Source organism: Triturus cristatus, chromosome 12 (assembly GCF_964204655.1).
Source record: "Triturus cristatus chromosome 12, aTriCri1.1, whole genome shotgun sequence".
In the NCBI taxonomy this organism is placed as follows: Eukaryota; Metazoa; Chordata; class Amphibia; order Caudata; family Salamandridae; genus Triturus; species Triturus cristatus.
Genome location: NC_140595.1, coordinates 70,868,320 through 70,880,729, shown reverse-complemented (window position 1 = coordinate 70,880,729; position 12,410 = coordinate 70,868,320). Strand labels below are relative to the sequence as shown.

The window sequence follows — 12,410 nt, the reverse complement described above, 5'->3', positions numbered from 1 at the left end:
AGTCACTCCACTGAGAGCTCTTCGGCAGGGTCCTTGAGGACTCCAAAGTCCATCTAGACACGTGTTCCGAGCTTTGCTTGTAAAGATATTTGTTTTGATGGATCTCAATCCTTAAGGGAGAACCACTGCACATGGTCTCACACAATCCAAAAAAGATCTGCCTCCTGCATAGTCAAGCGATAGCGGGCTTCTTGGTAGTATCTTGAATATGGTGTCTTGTTGTTTAAAGCTTGTTTCTTTGTTGTGTACTTTATGCAATAATGGCACCAGAGTGCCTTTCCTCCCCAGAGAAAATACCAACATGTGTCCCAGCAACAATCTTCAAATAATTAAGTAACCTATATGTAAAAAAAAAAGTTTAACATAACTGAAGTTGGTGAATAAGTGCTACACATTCTGCACATGGACTCATCAGCCAACTGGACACTGTTCATATATTTTTCTGGACAACACTACGGTTATTTGAAAAAATACAGTAATTTTGAATACAAAAACAATTCTTGATATCAGCGATGAATTCATGCAGAATTCCAGTTTCGTTAGACATATCCTTTATCCCACCTTCCATTGGGGATTCCAGGGTTTACAAGGCTCAGTCGATGATTTCACAAGGTTCAATCTGCACGTATTTCGCCCTATTTGGCAGTGCGCCTAGAACTTTCTCAAGGCTGAAAAAGCATATAAATAGAGTAATTTAGAGCAATATACAGTACCTTAAAACTTCTATGATGCATAGTGGTGCCACATAATACACTCAAAATGCTCCTGCAGTGATGACTGAAAACAGTGGTAAAGTGGCATGGTATATTTAAAAGAGGTGGCAGTATGTTATTTACTGGTATTTAATGTGTTGTGATTTGACTCTAATGAGACCCGTAAGTATTACATCATGGATTGCACATAGGACAAATGGGAAGCATGTGCAGGCAAGGTTATTTTATCTTGCGTGTAGAATCCACACTATAAAGTGTCTATTGTAGGGGAGAAACATCCTCAAAGAATCATTTTGATTTTATGGGTTATTTTGTTAATCCCGGCCATGTGAGAGCTATCTTTGAAAATTGTCAGTGTTCTGTTCTTGAATGTCTGGCTAATGTAAAATGTAGATTTTTGCTAGGATAGAATGTGTCTCCGGGATTGTCTGTGTTTTGTGTAGTGTTAGCCAAAATTAGTTGCACGTACGACTATTTGGACTGAGGTCATAAATAGAATGATTGGGCCCCTATACTATTATGTGAAACAGCGCCTGACATCAAGTAAACCACATGGTGGTATTTAGATAGTGTTCTTGCCCCTTGTTTGTTTCAAAGAAACTATCCATCCATTTATCCGGTCATCCATCTGGCCATCCACAACCCAGCCATTCATTTATCCATCAACTGGCACCTACCAACCTGTCATACAGAACATTGTTTTAATCTCCCAATTTTGATGTGCACATTAATCTGTGTTGTTGTAGGCTGAACATGCAGACAAGTATGCTACATGAAAAATATATATACATGAAGGTATTCTACCAAAATATTGTTTCAATTATCATCCTACAAATACACTATAGTCTGAACATCTCCTTTCCCAATATTGTGAAGTCAAAGATGGAAAGGTATGCATAGATTCAGTATCTCTCTCTCCCTCTCTCCCCCCTCCCTCTCCCCCTTTCCCTCCCCCTCTCTCTCTCTATATATTTATATATATATATATATCTACTGGTGGTCGTCAGTTTATAGTTAGGACCATGTTTCCATAGAAAATCTCAAAATTCTATTTTGAATAACTTTGGCGCCGGTTGACGAATCTTCGCAAAATTTTCAAAACTAATGGGGCGCTCCGCTCAGCTCCTACCCTGAAAGTCTCGGGGGGATTCGTCAAGCGGGGACCGAGAAAAAAGGGGGGTCCCAAAACGCGTTTTCCCCATGCATTTTCCCATAGGACCTTTAGTCGAAGGTACAGCCCGAACGGCTGAACAGAATTACTTGAAATTTGGCAGAGAGGTAGTCCTCAGGTCAGGGATGTGCCTTTTGCATATATGGAGTCAATCTGTTCAGTAGTTCCTGAGAAAATTGCATTTAAAAGCACATACATATCTATATGTGCGCACCGTGCGCGCACCCTAACGTGCGCAAGCGTAATTCTGATTGGTTGTTACATGTTAGTCAACGTTCGAATCGGTCGAAATCAGGAAGTGTCGGCCGCCATTTTGTTTGTTTTCAGTGCGAGAGTGGAAAAGGAAGGTGGCGAACGTGAAAAGGGGGCAGGGTAGAGAGTTCCTGACCCCCTAGCCTTTGTCAGGGGGTCCCTGAAGGACCCCGAAGGCAGAAAAAAAATGTACATTTTTTTTTTTTTTAAATCGCGGGGGTGCGCGCACCGTGCGCGCACGGTGCAAGACCATTAAAAAAAAACATTTTTATACGTAGTTTATTGAAAAATAAATATATGAAAAAATAAAAATACATACATAACTTAGCATTTAAAAAAACGTACAAATTCACTGAAAAAACCATAGGTTTCACACACGTTATAGTTAGGAATTAGCATTTAAAAAACCTTGCAAATTCACTTAAAAAACCATAGGTTTCACACATGTTAAAGTTAGGTGGATATTTCACTCGTAAAAAACCAATGAAATTCCACCGTTATAGTTAGTTCAGATAACTATAACTCGCGCGACCGCCACTCTATCACAAGGATGATGTCATCAGTGATGTCAAGAGTGATGCCACTGACCATGTCATGAGTGATGTAATATGTGACGTCATGAGCAGAGGATTGCGGGCGCGCGAGTTATAGTTATCTGAACTAACTATAACGGGGGAATTTCATTGGTTTTTTTACGAGTGAAATATCCACCTAACTATAACATGTGTGAAACCTATGGTTTTTTTAAGTGAATATATATATATATATATATATATATATATATATATACACACACACCTTGACAAGGAAATTAGACGTAGAGTTAAGAACAGTAAATCCGTACTTAAGTATTGATCGTTACTATCATGATATTGTGGTAACTGACACTCTGGCTACAACATTTTTGCAGAACCATATTTTTATGCACAATATTCTGACAAACAACCACCCGTGACCGCTCAGAAATGAGAGGGAAATATCCTTGCAATTAATCTGACTAGTGTTCATTTCACAAGAAATCCAGAATTTCAATAACTTGTCTGTAAATAGGGATGGGATGACTTCCTTAACAACATAATTTGACCCAGACATACTCAAAAGTAACGAAATGCTGGGAAGCAACTGAAGTTACTGTATTGCGTGAAAGGGAGAGACCCGGACCATCTACTAAGATGTGGTGCTGTTTTCTTCTCTCTGCTCTGGCGTACGTTTGACTGCCATGTGCCAATGCAAATCCATACACCTTTGCGCCATTTTGCAAGAGTGAGCATTCTGCAAAGAATAGGTTTTTTTTCTTACTGGACGCGCAGTATCCTTTAACACTTTTTTTCTGCTTTGTATGTGCGCACGCATGAGAAATGAGGTGAAATAAAACCATTTCTCCTTGTTGCGCCTGCCTCAAGGAAGTTTAGGATTGTGGTGCAAATCCTTGATTGATTGTTTGTAGAGAAGGGTTTGCATAAAAAACCCACGTGTGGTTGCCTAGGAACTACCAAGCACCACCCATGGAATGCCTCATTGACGCAAAGCAGCTTATAGCACAGCTTTACGCTAATTCGAGAAACTGTAGTATATATCCCAACATAACATTTTGTGTTGGGTTTGGGTTACATAAAACCGGTGCAAACTGTTAGTAAATCTTGGACTTTATACAAGGAATATCCAGGCTGTCGATCCAAACTAAAAGCGTCCATGTTCAAAGGGCGGGCCAAGTCAGCTGGGGGCGTGTCTGTCTTATTTCAGAAAGATGATGACATACCTTGGGAACATATTGTATTTATCATGTTCTTGTGTTCTTGCTGCAGTGGCCAAGCCCGATGTGCTGCAGAAGGCTTCTGTCGGTATCATTGACCAGAAAATATGCAACATTCTCTATAACTTCTCCATCACTGATCGGATGATATGTGCAGGCTTCATCGATGGGAAAGTGGATTCGTGCCAGGTAATCCGCGTCTATTCAAAGACAAACAAGGATACACAATCATGCTTTCAGTAATCCTCCACCAGACTGATGCAGAACAGGGAGTGAAAGTAAAAGTATCACTACGGTGACCAGGATCCAGTAAAAAAAACAATATCATCTTTAAATATTTTAAGTCACATTTTGGTTAACAAATGATGAGGAAAATAATTCCGGTGCCACCTATGGAACTCCACCTCTTATGAGATGGTATGTAGTAAGCTTTGCTTTGTGGTCCACAGAGGGATACGTAGAATATCACTGCCCATCCCTGTCTCTGAGCCTTTCTATTGCTTGTGTTTGATTGGATTCTACAACTTGACATGTTGGTCTTCCTTAGGGTGACTCTGGTGGCCCCCTGGCATGCGAAGAAAGTCCTGGAGTGTTTGTTCTGGCAGGGATCGTGAGCTGGGGGATTGGATGTGCTCAAGCCAAAAAGCCAGGTGTGTACTCCAGGGTGTCCAAACTCAAAGACTGGATCCTGGATACCATCTCCCCCATCCTCAGGGCCACCGAAGGCAGCTTACTCACCCCAAAAACCTCTCTCCCAACTAGCATTGCCAGTAGGACCACCACCACCACTCCTACAACCACCACCACCAAGCCTACCTCCACCACCACTAGGAAAACAACAAGGAGAACAACCAGAGCCACCACCACTACGAGTACCAGCAGGACCACAACAACAAGAACCACCCGCACGACAAGGCCAACACGACAAACTACAGAGCCAGCACGACCCACACAGCCCAGAGGTAAATTACACATCAAAAAGTATGTCTTATTGTGAAAATATATACCTTTCCAAAAACGTATGTTGTACATGGTCCTCGCCGACCCCCGTGAAATATTTAGGGTGTTATTTAACTAAGATGTCATACCGCTAATCAATAAAATTGGTTTGTGCAACTCGATAAGCAACAAATGCTCTCTGCTGAGAGCGCCTGAATTGTTACTTTACATGTTTTTTGTAAGGTGCATTGTTTTGCAATTTCTTGGTGCGAGACTGTGTGTAGACCTGACGAGATCTGTGCATGTGTTTGAGGGTTAGTATATACATCACACTCCTGGTCCATTACATGTTGATAACTTAGTTTGTAGGGTAAGTGGTTTCCCTACTGCAGTGTTTAGTGTGTGAAGTAGATGGCGTGAGAACCAACTCTCGTTACTTCACAACTGAAACTGCATGAGAAAGAATTGAGTGAATGGTTATACTTTCTGTGTTCTATGTGGGAAAGATTTGGATCTTTTATTTTTTACAGAGTTTTATATAGCGCGAACTTGACCCGAATCGGGTATCAGAGCGCTTTACATAGCACCAGTTGCATTACATGAGGACACATTCATTTTTATTTTTTGGCTCGGTGAGATTGTGATTTGCCCAGAATCACAGGATGTTCAGCGTCATTGCCAAGACTCAAACCCAGTTCCCCAGATTCGAGGTCGACCACCCTAGCCGTTGGGCCAACCCCTCTCCTCCTCTTTTGTTCCATCACCTAAGCCATACCCATTATGGCAGTGTGGTCTTTCATTTCATTGTATATATGTAGCACTAGCAAGACACTGCATTAGAAGGATCCGTGTTGTTGGAGGAAACCCAACACGGTGCCATACAAGACATTTACCAAAAAATAGAGAGAAAATTAAGGATAATGATCAAGGTAAATGTAATGAGGTAAGAACAAGAAGAGCGATACAAGGTAATAGCCTGAGGTGCCAGGCTAGGGTTTGAGAAATAACAAGAAGTGCGGTTTCCATAGAGTGAGCAGCGCAAAACTGCGCTTGTGGCACGCAAAGGACAGACTTGGTACCTTAGTTGGACAGAGAGTTGAAATGATTTTCTCAGAGCTTCGAAAGAAAATGGAAAAAACAATATAATTGGCAGTGTCACTGAAATCAGGCATTTCTGCTGCTAGAGCATTTTCTGGATAATTAAGGATTATTCACTTGCTGTGGCCTAACGGCTAGGGCGGTGGACCTCGGAGCTGGGGAACCGGGTTTGAGTCTCGGCATGGACGTTCAACATTCTGTGATTCTGGGCAAATCACTTAATCTCCCCGTGCCTAACACAAATGAGTGTGTCCATCTGTAACGTAACTGGTGCTCATGTAAAGCGCTCCGATACCTTCGGGTCAAGTTTGCGCTATATAAAACTCCACAAAAAAAAACATCTTCCGCTGCAAATATCAACAAAGAAACTGATTCTGGCTTAAATGAATTGGAAGTTACAACAAAATGCAGTATGTGGTGTGAACTGTGTCAGACACTTGGAAAGGTTAACTGGTCATCTCTCAGTTCCTGATTGATGTATTCATATCCAAAAACTTGCCCTGACAGTATTAATGTGCATTAAAATGTCAAAATAGCAAAGAACACTAGTTCACTATGTGCTGCACAGTTACACATTGTGGTGAATAATTTTCCTCTTCTATCCTCATAATTTAGTCTACCCTACTAAATAATTTGGTTTTCAATTGCTGTATAATTCCAGTGACAGGAGAAAGAGGACAATAGTTTAAAACAATACTTCCTAACCGTTTGACATCTGTAGACCCCACATAATCATTACTGGAATCTGGGGACCCTCAACGAGTCATTACTGGGCTGACGACCTAAGCAATATTGATGACTTGAACTGCAAATCAATACACAAAAATACAGATACAAGTATTCCTCACACAAATTATGAAATATTTTATCTAGTTTACAAATATAAGAAAAATCTAAACCTGTTACATGAAAAATTTTGATTGTCACACAATAAAAAGTAAGAAAGCAGTTCCACCCAATTGTCGTAATTTATATATTCCTTTATTCTTTGAGGTATAATTTCTTTCTTCTCAGTAGCCAACACGTTCCGTCCTATTTAAGGACTCCTTCAGGGCTCATCTGTTGTCTTTCGGGTAGTTTGCAGTTTCGTCTTGCTTTTGTCCCTTCTACCTTGTATTATACTTTCTGTGTATTCGTCCAAAGCTCCGTAACTATGTAAGTGTTTTTTATAAATGCTGTCCTTCAATAGGCTCAAGTCATGGTTGACTCAAGAATCGTAAAATCCGTCCCGGGCAAGCTGTCCCTCTGTCAGTATATGACGCCGTCAAAAGTAAAATATAAGAAAAACCTAAACCTGCACTGCTCCCATGAATCACTCTAAGGATACCACCTTAATTTTTAGCCTTTAAGTTAAGATTCCTTGACATTTACAGATTATTTAAAAAAATTAACTTTTCCTTCTTTATTTAAATATACTGTATTCATCGGTTCATATTTAATTTTCTGAGCAGTCACGGACTCCTTGAGTATGTTTTGCAGACCCCAGGGGTCCCTGGACCACAGGTTAAGAACAGCTGGTTTAAAAAGTATAAGATGTAGACGCTTGGTCGCTTTATTCGAATTAAAAGAATAGAGTATAGTCTGAAGAAGGGAAGCAGAGAATGCCGCAGACGATGGCAAATAGCAGAAATAAGAGATAATGGAAGTGCAACAGGTGAAGCACAGGGGCTAGATTTAGCAGAGCAACTGAGTAAGTCAGCGTTAAAGATAGGGGAAAATTTAATTTAATTTGATTTAATCAAATCGGAAAGAGCAGGAATACACCACATTTCCCATCAAATGGGCCATTTCTGTCCTTTCCTAGTGTCGGCGCACTTTTGGCTGCCTAGCGCCAACAAAAGCACCTTTGCGACAAGTTGCAAGGGTGCCTGCATTGCCGGTAGGATAGTTTCTGTGCAGGAAGGAGCACCTTCCTGCACAAAAACAAACCTGAGAGGTATTTTACTCTTTCTAAGGATGCAGCACACTTAGAAAGAGGAAACAATGAGAGGAAAGGAAGATCTCTCTTTGTTGCGCCTCTAGTGAGGAGGCGTACAATTCTGATGCATTCCCAGGTCAGCCAATGTTGGTAAATGTAGGAATGTGTCAGAATCCATGAGTGGATATGTGTGAACACCCACACTCCACCCAGGGCAGGCCTCCATGCCACAGAGTAACACAAGGCAACTTATTTTCCTGGTTTTAATATCATTACAACTGTTGCCTCAGCCCATGAAGCTGGTTACTGTGGTGATAGATTGATTAGACAATGAGCTCAACTTAGGGGCAACATCTTGTGCCAATAATTTATAAAACTCTGCGGGTATTGCATCTGGGCCTGCCACTTTCCTGCTTTTTAGTGCCTTAGTTTGGGCAATGATCTCTTCTTCTGTGTTCTCTGCAGTCATATATAGAATTTTGAGTTGAGGGAGTTCTTTTTCAATGAGCAACTCTTAATCTTCTCATGGTCAGGCACTAGATCCTATTACTGGCCAACTCCTTCTTGATATCTGCAGTTGTGTTGAGCTTTGCTGCTGTTCCCGCTTGTTCTATTATGTCAATATGGTTTCCGGTACTGTCTGATCTTGTTTTCCATGGCAACAGTTTGCCGCAGTTGTCCCCATAGTTTTTTTTTAGAGATGCGTCTTCTATTCATTTTGAGCCTGCTCTAGCTCAGTGAGTAGTTGGTCGGAATTTGTCAATTAAGGGGGCATTTTCTTGTACTTTCCTTGTTTTAAGAGCCAAAGCCTGCAGAAACTTCTTCTTGTTTATGCGTGCCTTTCAGTAGTTTGTTGCCGCCACCTTTATTAAAATCCCCGGCATGTTTGCATTATAGGCGTCCCACACAGTGGAACCCAAACTTTCTTTAAAATAGAATTGGTTCTGAATGGATCACTTGCGAAGTATCCCTTGATCTTTTGAAAGAGTTCTATTCAGCGTCCACCTAGGACTTGCCCTCTGACAGGAAGGAGACTGATGGGGTGACTGCCCCGTGGTCTGAAATAGAAGCCAGATGATGGACCATGGCTTGGGCTTGATCGAAGGAGGTATCTAGGAGAAAGAGATTTATAAGAGAGTGGGAGTCATACTTCTCACAAAAATATGTGAAGACTTTACGTTTCCCAAGTTCCTTCTTCGTGTCAATGATTTTTAATCTCATTTTCTTCATTAGATTCTCCTCATTTAGACCCTCTGTCCAAAGCCTCATTCAGGATTACATTAAAGTCGCTTCCAATTGGAGCTGGTAGATTGACTTCCAAAATCTTTTGTTCAATAATATTTAAGTATTGGGGGGGGTCATCTGTATTTGGGCCATAGTAGCCACATCAGATAAACTCTAACCTTCCAACTGCCAAATTTGCAAGCAGCCATCTTTCTGATGCATCGTCCAATAATCTAAAAGTTTCAGATTAGTTTTTTTAATGATAATTGCCATCCCCGAGCTGTTCTGACATAATGACCTCATGGACCTAGAAAACAAACTCTTCACTCTCCAAATGCGTCTCCTGTAGTATAGTTATCTGGGCTCCATTGTCCCTAATATATTGGATGACTTTGATCCACTTCATCTTTTACCGCAATTCATTGATATTCCATGATATAATTTTTATTGTCTTATCCATAGCCACTCTATCCATCAATGTCTGGGCATAGCCTAAAGCCTATTTGTGGTCAGTGATTTGAGGATTTTTTTTTTATTGCCCCGCCATGCTCCCTAACTTTGTCTTCCCTTCCTGACAAACATGACTGTTTACCATTGGCAATATTTCTCGCCGTTAGGATGGTAGAGCGGAAAGAAAACCAAAAAAAGTATGAAAAACAAGTGTTTAGAAAAGAAAGAAGAGAAACTCTCTAACAGAGAACATTGAACTACAGATACTCCATCTGTTTATTGGGCTGGGTGAGTGAGAGCAGGAGGCAATCTGATGTATATGATAATCGGAAAACACGAAACTAAATTCAAGCTATATTACGGATTTAACTTGATCTTCCTTATTAACTCCTCCTCCGATTACATGCCTCTCGTTCTGCCACATAGATTTCAGTGTGGCCGGAAACTTAAACTGAATCGAAATGCCCAGTCATCTAATTTCCGACATCTTGCTTCCATTGTCGCTGGGCCGTAGCCCGTCCAACATCAGATCTGATAGGTGAAAGAACCATGTTGAATATCCTTCTTTTTCAAGGCTAGACTAAGTATTCTTTCCTTTAGCGTATACGTATGAAGGTTAACAAGTATCAACCGAGGGGACGTGCTGCTGTTATTATGCCTGAAGGGATCTCTATGAATCCTTTGGCTCTCATTCTCCAGGCCGAGGTCTCCAACAACCTCCTCCTTGAAATGTTCCATTAAGATTTTGATAATGAAACCCTTCTGAGTCCTCAGGCACATTTAACAGGTTATTTCTCCTTGAGTGGACCTCCAGCCTTTCCACGTCTTGCTGCAAGATGCTATTTGCTTCCTTTATCGCTTTGATACCCTGCGTGGTGTTTTTCTGCACGGTATTTGCAGCTGTGAGGAAATCGAGTCAAAAATATATAGTTAGCCCAGTGTATCTAATATGTCTAATCAATATGAAGTCGCAGTTTGTTATTCATGTGCTGCAACCCCCTGAGCTATCTTTGTAATGTGCAAGCTTCAGGTGTATAGAATTGTTTCTGTAATGTGGAAGCTTCTATCTTATTCTTTTTTTATTTTTTTATTTTTTTTTTAAACCTTTATTACAGAATGCAAAACATATACAAAGATGGGCCTACAACCTTCAGGCCGGCCGCTAGCAAACAGTGAGAGCATAAAATACAGTCCTTAAACACAAGCGGCAAGTGATAAAGGTCCCAGAAGTCGAGGGAAGCATTGGCGGCCACACCGGCCGGACCCCCCAAATGGCGGTTCCATTTTTTATAAGAAACCACAAACAAATCCACAAGGCAGCAAAAGTCAAAGCAGCATTATGAGCTCCCCTGGAGAGGACCCTACCGATCCACAGGAATAGGGGGGGGGGGGGACAGGCCGGGACAGAAACAAAGTAGACACAATGCCCAGAACCAAGGTGACAAGCAGACTAGGGAGACTGGGCCACTGCCAAGTCAGGCGTCAGCGGCGGGGTACAAATCCCGCCACGATAGGAGTTCCAGGGGCCCCACACCTTCACCCATTTCCCAGGCTTACCTCTCGCCACATACACTACCTTCTCCCGAAACATACACCAATCCATGTTGTCCTTCCACACCGAAACCGTTGGTGACCTCTGGGAGCCCCACAATTGTGCTATGTCACGCTTGGCCACCATATATCCCAGAGTCACCCACCACGTCTGCGGCACCGTATAATCAGTCGGCTCCCACACATTTAGCAGACATCTCCTAGCCTTGGGAAACAGCGCCACATGCGTGACCGCTTGCAACACCGCATGTACACCACGCCAGAATCGCGCCACCTCCGGGCATTCCCACAAAATATGGATGAAGGTCCCTAACGAACCACACCCACACTTACACAGCCCATCCACGGCATATCCCATACGCATCAGACCCGGCCCCGAAACATAGACCCTGTGGAGTATTTTGAGCTGGACGAAGCGAAGGCGGGCCGGTATGGCCACCTCTTTCGGGGGAGGCCACCGCAGACACCCAGTCCTCGTCATCCAGCTCCAATCCATCGGCGACCCATGCCTCACGAAGGCCAGTCAGCAGTCCCGAGCGATCGTTGATGAGCTTTTTATAAATCAATGAGATAGTGCCATCCGGTACATGCCCATCTAGCACTCTATCTTCCAGAGGGGAGCACTCCGGGATGGAGGCAACATCCGGGAATACAGAACACAGCGCGTGACGAACCTGTACATATCGGAAGTACTCCCTGTCCTGCAACTGGAATTCCTTCTGCAGCACATCGAACGTTTTGAATCCCCCCCCTCGTCCAGAGATCGCCCACCCTGCTGATGCCTATCATGTCCCACTTCTCAAAGCCTTTCGAGGTCCACAAGCAGCTCAGATGCATACAGTGGCGTCGCCCGGGTCAACCGATCCTTCCACCCCATAGCCAAGTTCGCCGCGTGCCACACCCGTACCGCGACCCGCGTAGGGCCCGTCAAACGTGCGTCGAGCGATGCAGAGTAAAGCGCACGATTATAGTCGCCACCCGGCAGTAACAGTTTGTCCATTTCAAAAGCCGGGTTAAGGGCGGGCCCATAAAGGCCGTGGTTTATCGCAGCCAGCTGGGAGGCCCAGTAATACCGTTTGATGTCCGGGAGGGCGACCCCCTCCGTCATACCACGGGAGCGTCAGCTTCGCGAGGGCGATACGCGGCCTCCCATCCCAAAACAGGTGGCGCTGCAGACCCTCCACCTCCCGAAAGTAGCGCGCCGGGACGACGTCCATCGTGTTTTGTAAAGCGTATAAGAAACGTGGCAACGACATCATCTTAAACAGTGCCGAGCGGCGAGAGCGGCAAGCGCCTCCAACGCGCCACATCCTCCTTCAGGCGCTGGAGGGGGGGGGAGTA

At 43.1% G+C, this 12,410-nt stretch overlaps 1 protein-coding gene across 5 annotated transcripts in view; it reads left to right on the top strand.

The window, feature by feature from the left end:
- TMPRSS9 (transmembrane serine protease 9) overlaps positions 1–12,410 on the top strand; it is a 154,907-nt gene that overhangs the window by 108,523 nt on the left and 33,974 nt on the right. For all 5 annotated transcript variants that reach the window (XM_085639794.1, XM_085639792.1, XM_085639791.1 and 2 more), the window contains 2 exons: positions 3,942–4,078; positions 4,437–4,851. In XM_085639794.1, coding sequence (XP_085495920.1) covers positions 3,942–4,078; positions 4,437–4,851 — 552 coding nt within the window. The remainder of the gene's footprint in view (positions 1–3,941; positions 4,079–4,436; positions 4,852–12,410) is intronic.